Source organism: Hydra viridissima, unplaced genomic scaffold (genome assembly GCF_058129835.1).
Source record: "Hydra viridissima isolate aposymbiotic clone 2 unplaced genomic scaffold, HvirCarnegie_v1 scaffold_15, whole genome shotgun sequence".
NCBI lineage: Eukaryota > Metazoa > Cnidaria > Hydrozoa > Anthoathecata > Hydridae > Hydra > Hydra viridissima.
The window spans coordinates 7,727,501-7,742,292 of NW_028324314.1; the positions used below are offsets into that span (position 1 = coordinate 7,727,501).

At 28.7% G+C, this 14,792-nt stretch overlaps 3 protein-coding genes across 4 annotated transcripts; all 3 read left to right on the forward strand.

The window, feature by feature from the left end:
- Nucleotides 1–3,172: 3,172 nt before the first annotated feature.
- On the forward strand, nucleotides 3,173–4,381 carry LOC149878457 (uncharacterized; the record flags this gene model as incomplete). Its single annotated transcript, XM_090072544.1, has 2 exons — nucleotides 3,173–3,761; nucleotides 3,856–4,381. Coding segments are annotated over exons 1-2 (756 nt in total), but the record flags the coding sequence as incomplete, so codon positions are not given.
- Nucleotides 4,382–4,444: 63 nt separating this feature from the next.
- LOC149878458 (uncharacterized) lies at nucleotides 4,445–5,978 on the forward strand. The gene is made up of 2 exons (XM_090072923.1): nucleotides 4,445–4,658; nucleotides 4,738–5,978. The coding sequence occupies exons 1-2, from the start codon at nucleotides 4,445–4,447 to the stop codon at nucleotides 5,838–5,840; spliced, it is 1,317 nt and encodes a 438-aa protein (XP_089929049.1). The 3' UTR covers nucleotides 5,841–5,978.
- A 1,670-nt stretch (nucleotides 5,979–7,648) lies between these two features.
- On the forward strand, nucleotides 7,649–14,276 carry LOC145193394 (RNA-binding protein NOB1-like). Of its 2 annotated transcripts, XM_090073197.1 has the most exons (8): nucleotides 7,649–7,959; nucleotides 8,183–8,316; nucleotides 11,893–11,958; nucleotides 12,040–12,146; nucleotides 13,024–13,201; nucleotides 13,342–13,439; nucleotides 13,546–13,690; nucleotides 13,975–14,276. In XM_090073197.1, exons 1-8 carry the CDS (start codon nucleotides 7,749–7,751, stop codon nucleotides 14,227–14,229), a joined length of 1,194 nt encoding a protein of 397 aa, XP_089929323.1. In that variant the 5' UTR covers nucleotides 7,649–7,748; the 3' UTR covers nucleotides 14,230–14,276. The 2 variants fall into 2 exon arrangements, with proteins under 2 accessions (XP_089929323.1, XP_089929324.1); XM_090073198.1 differs by lacking the exon at nucleotides 8,183–8,316 and having other exon boundaries at nucleotides 7,732–7,959.
- Nucleotides 14,277–14,792: the final 516 nt, after the last annotated feature.

A 14,792-nucleotide genomic window follows, 5' to 3' on the forward strand; every position in this document is an offset into this window, starting at 1 on the left:
TTAAGTAGTACGCCTACGAAAAATAGAGATTTTTGATCAAAAATTGAAAAAATTAGTAATATATTGTATATATGTAAATATTTTAATCCTCTATCTGCTGATATATGACTTGTTTAGGTTTGATCAAGCTAAAAGGATTTAAAGTAACATATTTTATTAGCTAGTTTGTTTATTTGCCTTAGCAACGCAATAGCAACGAAAAGTTGAGACCTTTTTTTACCCAAATTAAATGGCCAAAATGAAAAATCTTGTAAAGCTTCTTTTTCCAATGTAATGTAGATCTGCGGTGTTTTTGGTCATGCTTTTAAGTCACATTTTTTAATAATAATTGTCATATTAAACTGTTAACATCGGTTGTGGTATAAAATCTTTATTTATGAATCTTTCAGCTCTTGATTTAAATCAAACAAGTTGTACTTGTGTATACTTGTAATGTCTTCTGGAAAAAGCAACAAGCAAAATTTTTCACAAAAAAGAAAGAAGAAGCCTCCTGTAAACAAATATTCAAGAATCTTTCAAATATTTCACCGGAAAAATCTTTCAAATATTTCACCAGAAAAAGTTACATCTAGCATAAGTAAAAAGAGGCTAATCATAGATCAAACTAATCTCAATACCAATAGTGAAGTAATAAGACAAGAAGATGATTATTTTTTATTTATTAATTTCTCTATACTTAAGAGTTTATTTCAATCTTTGTTAGCCATGGTCAAGGTCCTAAAATCTACGAAGCAAATGCAAGAGCAGTTTTCGTGAAATCGGTAAAAGGTTTTACTGCAATGGAAACATTTTTTCAATCCATGAATATGTTTTGTTTTTTTTATCTAAAACACCTTTCTCTAACCTTAATGAAAATGAAATTTATACAGTATATGAGAAGTTTTAAGTTACTTCGGATTGTTAGGATCAGTAACTATTTCAAAACTGGTTTAAAGGACCAAAAGCGAATTGTAAATAAGAGTCGTAAATCAACTTCAATATGCAAAAAGCAAAGAAAAAAACTTAGATCTCTTCACAAGGGATAATTAGATACTGAAAAAACAAATTCATATTTTTTTTAGCTCTGGTAGCTTTTAAGGATTGTTTATAGACATAAACTTTGCTTTTTAATTTTTGACTTGATTTTTCTCATTTTGAGGCTTTTAGTTTTTTTTTAAAACATGATATCTCCAGTTTAAACTAAGCAATAAAGCTGAAATTTTCAAGATATGTTCTTCATACATGTAGAATTCATAAGATTTTTAAAGTTTCTTTTTTTGGGGCGCTACAATGTGGTTTTATCTGCCAGAGTTTTTCATAAAAATATATATTCAAGTTTAAAAAACAATATAATCTGAACTAATGAGGCAAATTAAAAATTTTATGACAAATGAATTTTATACATATGTAGAACTACCATACCAAATATGGAGTTTTGATTTATTGTCATTTTTTCAATTGTGTTTTGAAGTTTTCGTTTTTTTCACCTTTTTTAATAAAATTTCGATGCAAGCGGAGCACTTTTTTTATATACTTTTTTGATTTTATGTTTAGTTTCATAATTATTGTTAACAACTGCTTAGTTTTATTGTAAATATAACTTTGATGCTTGAAAAAAGTTTTTCATAGGCCTACCACCTTATGTGAAGAACAAATTTTGCAATGACCTTATCTGAAATGTATAAATTGTAGACTTAATGACAACAGACTAATATCATAAAAGGTAATAACAGCAACTCATGTCCGATTTGTTGAGAATCACCAACTGACCTTGTCAAGGTTACCTTATCTTGAATTTAGCTGAATTTGTTTTCGTATTCAATATACTTTGTAAGTATATTAAGATCCTTCAAAAAAAATTAAAAAGGGCTATTTTTTTTCTGCTGAGTTTTAATTAATTTGGTTTTTTAGGGAATCGAGGTAACAATATTTTCAAAATTTCTATTTATTTTAAGGTTTGATTGCATTTTATACTTCGTTCGGTTCATAATTTTTTGAGAAAAATCTTTAAAAAAGTTGTACCCTTTTAGTGTGACAGCAGGTTAGAACTAAAAGATTTCAGAATGGAAAGAAGCCAGAACGTAAATATATGAAAATGAAAAAAAAAGTAATATAGACTTTGTAGCATTTATTACACTTCAGCTGTAAGTTTATTTGTTTTGAAAATTAACTTTTGCACGATTTATTTCTGCTGGCAGTTTTCGCATCAGGTTAAAAAATACTAAAGAAGCGAAAAATATACAAATAGACTATTGGAGAATTTAATACTAATTTGAAAATATATATATATATATATATATGAAAATATCCAACCAGGGAATATTTTACGCCTCCAATCTATTTGACCATGAGATCCAAAATTCTATTTGACCATAAGATCCAAAATAATGGCTGTAGTTTCAAGAAAGGGTGGCGACTGAATAATAGGTTGGGTATCGAGGGTATTTTTTCTATCATCATCAAAACCAGTGGCTACCTTTTTTTTTTTTTTAATACAACACCTTATCAAACCTTCACATTATTTCATTGTGTTGAAAAAATTGAAAAAAAATATTCTGTAACTCCGTTTGCACCTAAGACGCCCAATTAAAATCTTTCTCAGCTCGCTTTAACAAATATCTCGCTAGGTACGGTTTAAGCAAAAATGCGTTAGAATGACTGTGTATTTAAACTTTCAAAGCAAGTTTTATTATTACAAGAGCTTTTATAATTTTATTATTACAGGAGCCTAAATAAAAAATTTGTCTTAAAATGTGATGCTTTTTAAATTATTGTTCTACCGCATGAGTAAATTAAGCATCAGAGTATCGCATCCGAGAAATCTTTTTTATAAATTTTTATTAGGGCTTTATATATATATATTAGGGTAGGCCACAATATTAAACAAATTTTCAAAATAGGTAATTCTGCTACTAGCTGTATCGAATATTGTTCCTTTTACTCTAAAAAACATTTTTTGTTATGAAAATATTCTTGTAGCACATCTCTAAGTACTGCCGCATTTCATTTTTAATGTGAATTTGAAATCTAAACGAAAAATACAAATCCTCCATTATATCTGTTCCGTTTTTTAATTTATTCGATTAAATACAAACAAATATTAGCGTTTTTTGTAAACAAACAGAATATGCGCTGTTTTTTATAATGCGAAATTTTTAAATCAGACTAATTTTGCTTATACAAAAAGTACTAAGAGTTTAACAAAGATGCCTGAGTATCTTTCTAATAAGATATTCATATTTTAATCCTTTTCTTGTAAAACAAAACAAAACAAAAATCTTTTGTTCTGATACTTATAGATTTTTATTTTACAACACAATAACTTTATTTAGTGGTTTTCATACAATAAATAGACACCTGTAAGAGTTGCGGTATTCGTTGAATTGTGTTCAAAAATAAGTATAATTTAAATTAAAACTCATTATGTTTATCTTATGTTTATTTTTTTACAAAGTGTAGGCCTAGATGCTTACTTACTTACGTACTGACTATTTATTATTATCGGCCAGGTTATTGTCTATATAATTAAGATAATTAAGTGGTTAACACTATATGTTTTCAATTCCAGTTTATGTAATTCAAAGTAAATATTTGATAAAGAAAATGTCACTAATTAAACCAAAGAAAAATGACATTGAACCAACCAAATTAAAAAAGTCGGTAAAAAAGAAATACTTGAAAGTATTGAAGTCAACTAATAAAATATGGTTGGTTGGATATCCGTTAGAAGATTTAAAAACAAGCTCTTTGCCCACTACCAGAAATGTTTATAAATTTTTCAGGTTAGGCTTAATACTGTATTAGGACTGAAGTTATAACTTTATGTTTTAGAAAGTTTATTTAAAGTTTTAAATGATTTGCATCATCCATTTCGAGGTATCACTTGCAAGTTATTGATAGCTCTTATGAAGAGTTTACTAAAGTTAAGGAGGCATTGCACACTCAAAGCAACATTTCGAAATCTAAGTTAGCTGCATTGCTTACTATAAAATCAGTCAAGCTCTTTTGGGATAAGGCTGGCATTCCTTATAAACAAGACAAGTACAGTATTGACAATATTTTAAGGCTACATGACAAATGGAGGTTGCTTGGAAAATCTAAAAATAGGATTTCTAATAAGAAGAGTTTACTTGAACAAAACTTTATTCAATCATTAGATGGCATTTTTGATATTAGTTCTCCTAGTTGGAAAGATGACATTAGAAAAACCAGATCAGCTAAGGATGCAGATGAAGATATTGACTGGTTTACAGCTCTTAAAAATGGAATAAAAACTGGAGGAATTGGTGTAAAAGATAATTTGCTACATTCTAATGTTAGGAGAAAAAAAGAAAGAATAGAAAAGAAACAGGTGGCAACTGAAAAAGAAAAAAGAAGAAAAATAGTTGATGAAGAAACTGTTAAGTTGGTTGGTTATAGTAGTGACTCAGATGAATATTCTCATGTCACTAAACCTAGTCATTCTATGAGTTCTGCATCTCCAAACTCTCCTAAAAGTGATCCTCAGTTTAATATTTCTAAAAAGCAGCAAGGAGAAAAAAAAGATACCGGATCAGATAATATCACACTGGTTTTGCCAAAAAACTTCATTTCTCACCCAATGATAACAGCAACTGCAGATAGAACTAAGTTATCAAATCCTCAGCTGATGATGAATGCTTCTGCAATTCTAGTTTTAGGTTCGTTTTTTATTAATAAATAAACAAGGTTATTGTATACAAATTTAAAAATATATATATTTTTTTTAACTTTATACAGGTGGTGTTAAACCTGACGATGTTAGCCTTTCAATAAATACTATAAGAAGATCAAGAAAGCTAAATAGGCAAGTAATGGCAAGGAAAATAATAACAGAATTTCAAAATAAGATTAAATCAGATTATTTGACACTTCATAGGGACGGAAAACTTTTAAAACAAATCTCAGGGCAAAGGTTTGAGTATTTAACTGTTTTGGTCAGTGGTTTTCCTAATTGCGTTGAAGGAAAAATATTATCAATAAAACCAATACAGTCTGGTACAGCACTTTCTATTTGCAAAGGAATCTTGGAAGACTTAGAGAAATGGGATCTCAAAACCAACATTGTTGCCCAGGTTTTTGATACGACTGCATGTAATACAGGAGTTAAAAATGGAGCTGCAACTCTTTTAGAGGATTGTAAATCAATGAAAACTCTTCTTTGGCTGGCTTGTCACCATCACATTTTAGAATTGATCTTGGGAGCATTTTGGAACTCCTTATTTAAAAAAGAAAAAAAAGCTAATTATAATATAGATTTCAAAGATTTTCAACAAGAATGGATTTGCGCAGAGAAGGCTCCACTAAAAAAACTAAACAGGTTTCTAGATCTTGAAAATTCTTTCCTTAAAACGAAGGCAGACGAAACTCGTGTGTTCTTAGAGAAACAAGTAAAATGTAAGCATCGCCGAGGTGATTATAAGGAAGCTGCAGAGTTAGCACTTTATCTTTTAGGCGGACCAGAACCTAAAATCTGGAAAACCTGTGGAGCAAATCATCATGCCAGATGGATGTCACACTTGTTATATGCACCAAAGATGTTCATCTTTAAAGAAGATTTACTCAATTCTGATGTAGCAAAGTTAAAAATCTTTTTGACTTTCAGCTCAGTTTTATATGTTAAAGCTTGGTTAGAAGCAACAAAAGGCTCTGATGCACCAATTAACGATATTCATTTATACAATGATCTAGGCGCTCTGGGGCAGATCTCAGGCTTCTCTAATGCAGCTCAGAAAGCTCAAGAAGTTCTTAACAGGCACTTATGGTATCTAACTGAGGAGGTGTCAGTCTTCAGTCTCTTTTCTAAAAGGTTTCTGCTAAAGAAAAGGCTAATATTGCGTTAAAAATGATAAATGCGGGAAAGCCACTTGCTATCAACTCTGGAAAACCTAATCTTCCATCTATTCACAAGAACTCAGAGATATTGTCATATATTGGGAAAAGATCTTGGTTGCTCTTTCATAACTTAAACGATAACGGTAAATGGCTCAAACTTCAGAATGGGAGGAAGATGGAAACTTTTTAAAGATGAAACATTTTATTAAAACAGTCAAGGTTACAAACGATGTTGCAGAGCGAGGAATCAAGTTATGTTCGGATTATCTTCAGATACTCACAAAGGTGAGACAAAGGTATTTTAAAAAAGTAATTAAAATTTTATTCAGATGTTTTATACTCAATGTTTGGCTAATTTTAGGATGAGGAAGTACAAAACGAAATAATAGAAGTCGTTGAAAATCATAGAAAACTTGTAGGTAATTTCAATAAGAAAGAGTTATTCTCTGACTTTGTTCAATTCAAATAACAATTTCCGTTATACCATGCATCACTGCACCAGATAGCACCTTGGTTATATAGAATAAATGATTCGTTTTTTAATGTTAAAATATATTTTGTGTAATAATTAAAGCATTTTAAACATTTGGAATAGATGCTAAATGTTTCCCAATCCCACATCACCTAATTTTTTGTAGCGATATTTTTGCGTAAAAACACGAATCTTTAAATAAAATGCGGCAGTACTTAGAAACATCCTAGAAAACTTTTTTTTTTACAATAATAGTTTTTATATGGTAAGGAACAACCTTTTATGCAGCCACGTGTAATTTTCAAATTTTTTAGATTTTGGCCAACCCTAATATATATATATATATATATATATATATATATATATATATATATATATATATATATATATATATATATATATATATATATATATATATATATATATATATATATATATAATGTAAACGTATTTTGAATAACACTGTCGAAATTTCCTTTTCTGGGTATTTTGTAACATCGATTAATCGAAGTCCACTTTTCACAAACGTGTTTGAAGATACTCAAAGGAAGCTAGGGGTGGGGAGTGGGGGTGGGGTGGTATGGCTAGCGATTACTCCACCGCGCATGAATACGTCGCATGAATACGTAGATATATATTTTTTTTAAATTATGATTTGAACATGTTATGAACCCCAGAACCAAAATCATAAAAGTTTAACTATTTTTTCATTTTATTTCATTAATTAATACGAAATAAGAAAAGTAATTTTATTTAAAATAACTTTGAAACAAAAAATTCAAGTATGGACTACATGAGCCAACTTTTTTCACATGCTCAGATACAAGACATCTTGCAGCAAAACCAGTTTTACGTAGATGAATCGCAAATTACTTAACACCTTTGCACAATTGAATTTCAAAAAATACCAATTATTTCTTATTGAACCATCACAATTTTGTTACATTTCATATTTTAATTTTATATCCCTCTATTTTTCTTTAAGTCTATCTACTTTTAAAGACCATAAAAACTTATTTCTTAAAGAAGTTTAACATTTGTGTAATTGGTTTTTGCACTAATGGCGCAACATTGGCTCCTTGTACAAGGTGTAACTTCGATTAAGTTCTTCTCAGAAGTTTGTCAAGATCTTGGAGATGGCAATTACGAACCTAAAGTTTACATCTAAAATTGAATTTATAAAATTTGTAACACTATCTAATTTAAATAACTAGAGATATGCTTAAATCCAAGTTTGAGCCTAATAACATCATAATCAATATGAATATTTTATATTTTAATGGCTAATGGAGTTCTCAAATCAATTTAAATAAACTTTGGCGTTCCATATCGGGGCTTTTGGTCGGTAAAACCTAAACGGTTTTTCGTGTCAGTTTAATATCGCTATCGTAAATGTTGAAAATCCACTTGACTAAACTCACATGAAACAAAATTCCAAACTCACATGGAACATTCAATTTCCAGTAAATTACCTTGCATTGTCGCGGATTCAGCCGCCTTTATACGAAATGTTGATCTTCAGAACCTTAGTGAAAGAATATTTACTATTGGGGAAGTTATAAACGAGATCAAAGATACAGCAACAAAGCAAAGGCTTGCTGTTCTACCTTACGAAATCGAATTTCGTGAACCCTCAGCTGAAAGTCTTAAAAATGGTATGTAATATTTACTATAAAACGTATAAACGTTTTATTAACTTAAGAATTTTTATTTTAATTCCGTGTTAAAATTACACTTTATTTTCGAAACAAGCAATTCTCAGAGATTCTCAAACTTTCTTAGTATACACATTTAATAATTTTACACTATATATAGTCTTATGCTCAATTACTTAATCTCTTTATGCTCTTAATTAGTTGATCAATTTTGACTTTTAAGTTACTGAGTTTTCAAAGAAGACTGGAGATTTTAAAAGTCTATCTGCAGTTGATTTGAAAGTGATTGCATTAACATATCATCTGGAAAAAGAATTTTGTGATGTTAATCATATTCGAAATGAACCAACCAAAAAAGTAAGTTTGTGGTTAAGGTTATAGGTAAATTACAGTTTTCATACAACATAGAGAGAGAATTTACAAAAATTAAAATTCTTATTTAAAACCAAAACAGTTAAATAATTACATATTTCAAAATAAAAATTTAAAAAAAGATATGCATTTGATGCTTTGCATATTTATTCATCACAAAAGATAGTTTTTGAAAGAGATGTTAAAGTTGCACATGCTTCTCTATGAGGTCTGAATTTTGGTTTCTTAAGGCCTAAAAATGATCAAAAGAGTCATTGTTTGTGATTTGAAAGTTACTAATAAAGTGGAATCCAAGTACTTAGTTCAAAACACCCTTGCTATTATTGTAAGATCAAATTTCTTTTGGTTTTCTCAAACCCTCATATAGAGAACTTTCCCTCATCTTATAGTGATCCATTAAAAAATTTCTTCAACTCTGTTAATCAGCCCCTTCTTTTTGAAGATGACAGCACTTGTGTTTTGATTACCTTCACCAGAGCTTCATTTGCTTTTTGATATTGTTACAGATCTCTATTCCTCTTGGAAAATAGTTTACCCATGATGTAGGTTTGGCCAAAAGTAATTTACTTCAACTAGTTGTCTATCATGGAATAGCTTGTTTCAATTGTTCAGCATGCTATAATTTGCTCAAAAAAATTGACAAGTTGGAGCTAATTTTTACAATAGGTTTAAAATGCAAATGTGGATTGAGAAATTTCACAGCTTCAGAAAAGTTTGTTTTGTGCTTGTTTTAGAGCTCATCTTATAGAGGAATTTGCTAAATTGATTGCATATTTTTGGAGCAGTAGTGAAAAGTTGCCAATTTTGATCACAAAATGCACATTATTTTTTATAATGATAGAAACTTCATTTCATATGCCAAAAGATGGACTTGGAATAATTTTATTGTATCATATTTTTTTTATATTATTGTGGCAAAAAAATTTTCAAAACTTTGGAGTGTTTGGAAATTTTTTTCCTGTCTAATATCTGATATAAAGTCATTCTTGACATTTTTCATCTAAGTTACTAAACTAATATAAGATTGTCAGCAGCTTTTAAGGATAATAATTCTGGATTATAAATATTGACAGACAGTAAACTGAGATGATAATAAAAAATAATTCACTTATTTTAACTTGATATCCACATGAAATAGTACTCAATAATAGCAATCTTCTCTCATTCAATGTTTGAATAAAGGTCCTATAAATTAATACTTTAATGTTTCATTCTTATTCTTCTCCTGCTCTTTATTCATTCCCAACTTTTTCTGAGCTCTCTTATGAATTTTTGTTTTATATTGCGTATTCTTTTATGTGTCTGCAATCACATTGGGGCTGTATACAATTTTATAAAGAGTTTTTTTTATCACATATTATAATGTATTTTTTCTGAATATGCTTTCCTATACAAGACATTTACACTAGAAATTAAAATTCTCCTTTGGGTAAATTTGGAAAAAAAGGACTTTAAACTTTTGTTAAAATCACAATATTATCTCATTTTAATTCCTTTTTTTCTCTGGATGTCAGATATTTTGCAGTAAATGGTTTTTGATAATGGTTTGTTGTTTAATTAATCCACAATGTCAAGATATTTTTAAAAGTACTAAAATTGAGGTAAATTTAAAAATGAGTAAATAGGCACTACTTTGAAAAAAACACTTTGTTCTGCATATTTATTATATATAAATATTTTTTAAAAGCAGTTAAGTTTTTAATTTTAAAATATTTAACATTGTATGCACAGATTGCTTTCTTCAAGGTAGGTTTTAAGTCTTTGTTATATATGTTAACTTTTCACCCGTTCTAGAGTTGTTTTAAATCCATGTGAAATGATCTGGGTTGCTCTTTCTGTCAGCCTAATCCTGAAAAGGTTTGTGATAGCACTTGAAAATGATAAAAACTGTATACTGAGTATTGATACAAATCTTCAGTACTAGAGAGAAATGATATGGTTTTCTAAGTTATTTACTTTACAGGTAGCAAATATTCCAAAATATTATAATATGGTGTTTTTGATAGCTTTTCCAACACAGCAGAGAATGAATTGTACTTCTTTTTCATGCAGTAACCTACTGGAATAGAACCAACTTTGTGGATATGTTTTAATTAAGCGTATTTCAAGTTCTGCTTCAAACTATCACTGAAAAGATGCCACTTATTTAAAATGACTTTTGATGCCCCCATTTTTATTAGAAAGATTTCTACATCAGAACATTAAGATGTTGTCAGAAAAAAAAGTAACAAATCCTTCTTTTTGCTACAATAAAATGAATTACTGGTTCTGGATTGAATTTTATTTTTTTTCATTTAATCTGGAGGCCAGGTAAGTGTTTGAAAAGTGGAATAGCTACCTTTTTGAATAAAGGTGAGGTAGTCTTGCTAAATCAAGGTCATATGGCCATTTTCTTTGACTATTTCTATTTTTATCTTTGGTGTTATCAATATAATTTTTGTCAATAATACTTTTAACATCATTCATATTTAAAATTTTTCATTTTTATATTTAAAGTATTGTTAAACAAAGTTTTATTGATATAAAAATAGATATGCTACACAAAAATTTTTGAAATTAGATTTTCTCATAATAAGTATATTTTGACTTAAACACAAATTAGGGTTTCCAATTGTTTGGCTACAATCTGCTTAGTCCAATTGTTTAATTAAAAACAAAAGAATATAGAGTTTCTTATGCTGTAGTTTAGAACTGGCCCTTTTGGAACTTTAGATAAAAAAAAATGCAATTAGCTGAGCAAAGTAAGTCATGTTAAAAAAAAAACATTCAACTGAGGGCATGGAAGGCAGCATATCTGTCATTAACAAGCAAAGAGTGTGAGTTTGAAGCTGACTTTTCATCATCATCATTAAATGTTAACTCTGTTGAGGAAGTCCTAAGAAATGATAAGAAAATGTTTATATAAATCAATTTTTTTTCTACTGTGATCAAACAAAAAACTCGATTTAAAAGCCTGATTTAAAAGTTTAATACCTGTTGTTGATGAAGTTAAATTCTTAACTTCATTTGTTACTTTATCAAAAAAGCACATTCAACCATCATCTTCAAAATTGTCAAATTTATCATCTATGTTAAGGAAAGCAGCAACTGATGTTGTTTTGAAACTCTGAGTTTGTGCAATTATTGGTATGGTTTTTAGTTTTACTGCATTGAACACTGGAAGAATCAAAGAACTCATCAACCTTCTTGATATAATGGCAGACTTGAACATTAAATTAACTATTGGAAAACCAGTTGTACTTCATATATTGATTGATGATGAAGTTTTCAATCAAATTTTAATTCACCTGACTGCATACAAATTTGCAAAGTCTTTAGCAAGCACTGTTTGTGGAAAACATTTCAGAATATTTCTCAAATAACATGAAATTGACAAATTAAACTTAATAATACTTATGAAATATATTCGATAAGCAATCAAATAAAGCTTATTAGATTGAATAGTAAAAGTTAAAAAATTTAATGATGTATTGATGTTATTTCATTTGTTTATTTTGTTTGAATAGAATTGATTATTTTTAGGTATCACTCTAAATGGCTTTTTTTCACTTATCTCAATAGTGTATTGTTGTTCCAAAAACTAAAGTGTCAGATAAAGAAATGGGTGGTTTCTACATTGAGAAAAAGGTGAGCTTACTTTTAGCCTGTACATAATAACCAGTAATTAACTCAGTTTATAATTTAATTACAAAAATCTTTCATTTATAGGCAACAACTAAAACTGCATTAAAGCAAAAAGATATCAACAATGATATTAACAAAGAACCACAAAATAATGAATTAGGGGAAGAGCCAATAAAGGCTCCACCTGATAGGTAAATCTTGTTTTACTTGGTACTATGCATGATACTTAAAGAATTTTATTAATATTACTATTTATGAATAGTAAACAAAGAATGTTTGATTTTCTATTTTATTTTTTTTATGGATAAAAATTGAAAACAAAAAGCTTATTTATGGGAAAAGGAAGTAATATCTGTTAACTAAAATTAAACTAATTGATTAATTGATGGCCATTTAGAAAGATAGTCACTCATGTCTACTTTTTTCTCTGCACTAGGTTTAATTTAAAATTTTACTAATTTGAATAGCTGAACTGAATTAGAAGCAATTTGGTTGATAAGTCCAATAAAAAATTAAGCTGAAATAGAGCAAACTGGCTTTAACCAGATAAATGAGTGTCTATGACAATGACTGTCTTAAAAAAAATTCATTGTTAAAGTTGCAAGATTTAGGTATCCCAAAAGCATGAGTTCCAAGTCAATCATAAAATGCTGTTTTAAACCTTAGAAAAACTATATATAGAATATGTAAATATACAGACATTTGACATTGTACATCAAGAAAAATGCTGTGATACTTGAGTGTTTCTTGTACTTTATCTTTAAATTGCTCATAGTCATTAAAGAAGAGTTTCAGACATGCTAGTGAAACATCAGATGAAACTGAAATTTCAAACAGTAAAAAGAACTTGCAAAAAACAATGTCTTTTAGATAGAAAAAATTTTTAGAATTTCACTTGCTTATTTAATTTTAATTCAATTTTCAAGCATCTATTATTTTATGCATGCATAATAAATTTGTGTTATAATTGTCTTTTAATTTAAATAGTTTTAATAGATTAATGAAAAAAATTTAAGTAGCAAATCTAATAAATATTAAATGCTAATATATTTATGATATAATTTTTAGTTCAGAAGATAATTTTGTCGAAAATATAAATAATAATGATGATAACATAGATGACAATGGGTGGATTACACCTGGAAATATTGAGAAGATTAAAGAACAAATGGTGATTGATGATGAAGTTCGATTAGAAGATGCAAATGTTAAATGTGCTTGTCTGACCACTGATTTTGCAATGCAGGTATTTAACTACTTATTTGTTATTTTATGTGGTCATCTCTTATTGATAATTTCAAATTCTAAAGCAGAATTTTGATATATTATCAAGTTACTCTAATCTTTTTCTATTCAACCTCTCAGTAGATTTCACATTTTTCATAGAATGTTCTGATTCAAATGGGCTTGCATGTTGTCTCTGTAAATGGAATGATAATACGTCATGCTAGAAATTATATTCAAAAATGTTATGGATGTTATAAGTGAGCTGTACTTTTGTTTTTCTATAATAATATTCTTGTTTTTCTTGTTTTTTGTTTGTTTTTTTTTGCAATAAATTGTTAAAAAGTGAAATACTGAACATTTCAGAGAAACTCATAATATGGAGGAAGTGTTTTGTCCATCGTGTGGTAATAAAACTTTGCTTAAAATTGCTGTCACAATAGACAGTGACGGCACTGTCCAGTATCATTATCCTAAACGCCGAGGTAACTTTAACATCAGAGGAACAAAGGTAACACTATGTTCTGATTTTCATTTTAACTTAATTTATAAATATTTATCTGAAGTTTAAAAAGAGTTTACTTAAAAGATATAGACTCAATTGTAGTATGAAAGAATCAGTTAAAGAAACCGTTCGAAATGTGTTAACCTCTCGTTTGTTAATCTCTTATTGTAAGAATCATTGTAAGAATCATTGTAAGAATTTGTTAATCTCTTATTGTAAGAATCTCTCATTGTAAGAATCATTTGAAGAATCATTGTAAGAATCATTTGAAGAATTTTTTGTTTCATTAGTTTTCTATCCCAATTCCAAAATCTGGTCGCCACAACACAGACGATGTAGTTCTTTGTGCAGATCAGCATATCAAATTGGACCGTTTACCAAAGCGAAAGGATAAAGTCAATCCTCTTGACCCAGATTATGAGTCGAGGGTTTCTCCCTTTTCAAAGAATGACACTACCAGTCGGGCATTTATTGTTGGTGCACATGTAAAGCATTCGAAAGGAAGAAATCCTAATGAATCTAAAAAGAAAAATCACAAAAAGTAGTTGTAAGGATTAGAAAATTATGGATTTATATTACCATTCATTATTGATTTTGTCTTCGTTTTTTTTTTAAAAAAAAGTGTAGACGGGCAGTAAGTATCTGTAAGGGGCTAAATCAAAAAATGAATGAACTCAACAAAAAAACATGTTGAAAAGAAAACTGTTTCATAAAATCACATTTAATCGACAAAAAAAAAAACAATTTATAAAGGTTTTCAAATATGTTTGATCTCATGGAATTATGATTTTCTTGATTTGACACACACTGGTTTTTACGTCTTTTTTTAAATGGTCGCTCTTGTCTTTTTAATTTGATGTATATCTCAGGGGAAACTGGGGCTAGATGGCTACAAGGGAAAGTTGAAGCACTACGTTTACCTTTAGGATTTTCCTCCAGATGTTACCAGAATTCACAAGGGTTCTTCTTAATTGATTCCTCTTCCAGTGTAATATTAGGGTAACTGGAGCATGCGCATAGAAGTTATAGTGATTTTTTAATAATTTTGTAACTTATGCAACTATACTACTTTTTTAATTTACCATTTGACAATCGGTGACTCCCACCT

Coding starts and splice junctions, on each gene's coding strand:
- LOC149878458 (XM_090072923.1), top strand. CDS start 4,445: ATGAGTTCTGCATCTCCAAACTCTCCTAAAAGTGATCCTCAGTTTAAT. Junction 4,659..4,737: donor TTCTGCAATTCTAGTTTTAG/GTTCGTTTTTTA, acceptor AACTTTATACAG/GTGGTGTTAAACCTGACGAT.
- LOC145193394 (XM_090073197.1), top strand. CDS start 7,749: ATGGAACATTCAATTTCCAGTAAATTACCTTGCATTGTCGCGGATTCA. Junction 11,959..12,039: donor GTTTCTACATTGAGAAAAAG/GTGAGCTTACTT, acceptor TTTCATTTATAG/GCAACAACTAAAACTGCATT. Junction 12,147..13,023: donor ATAAAGGCTCCACCTGATAG/GTAAATCTTGTT, acceptor TATAATTTTTAG/TTCAGAAGATAATTTTGTCG.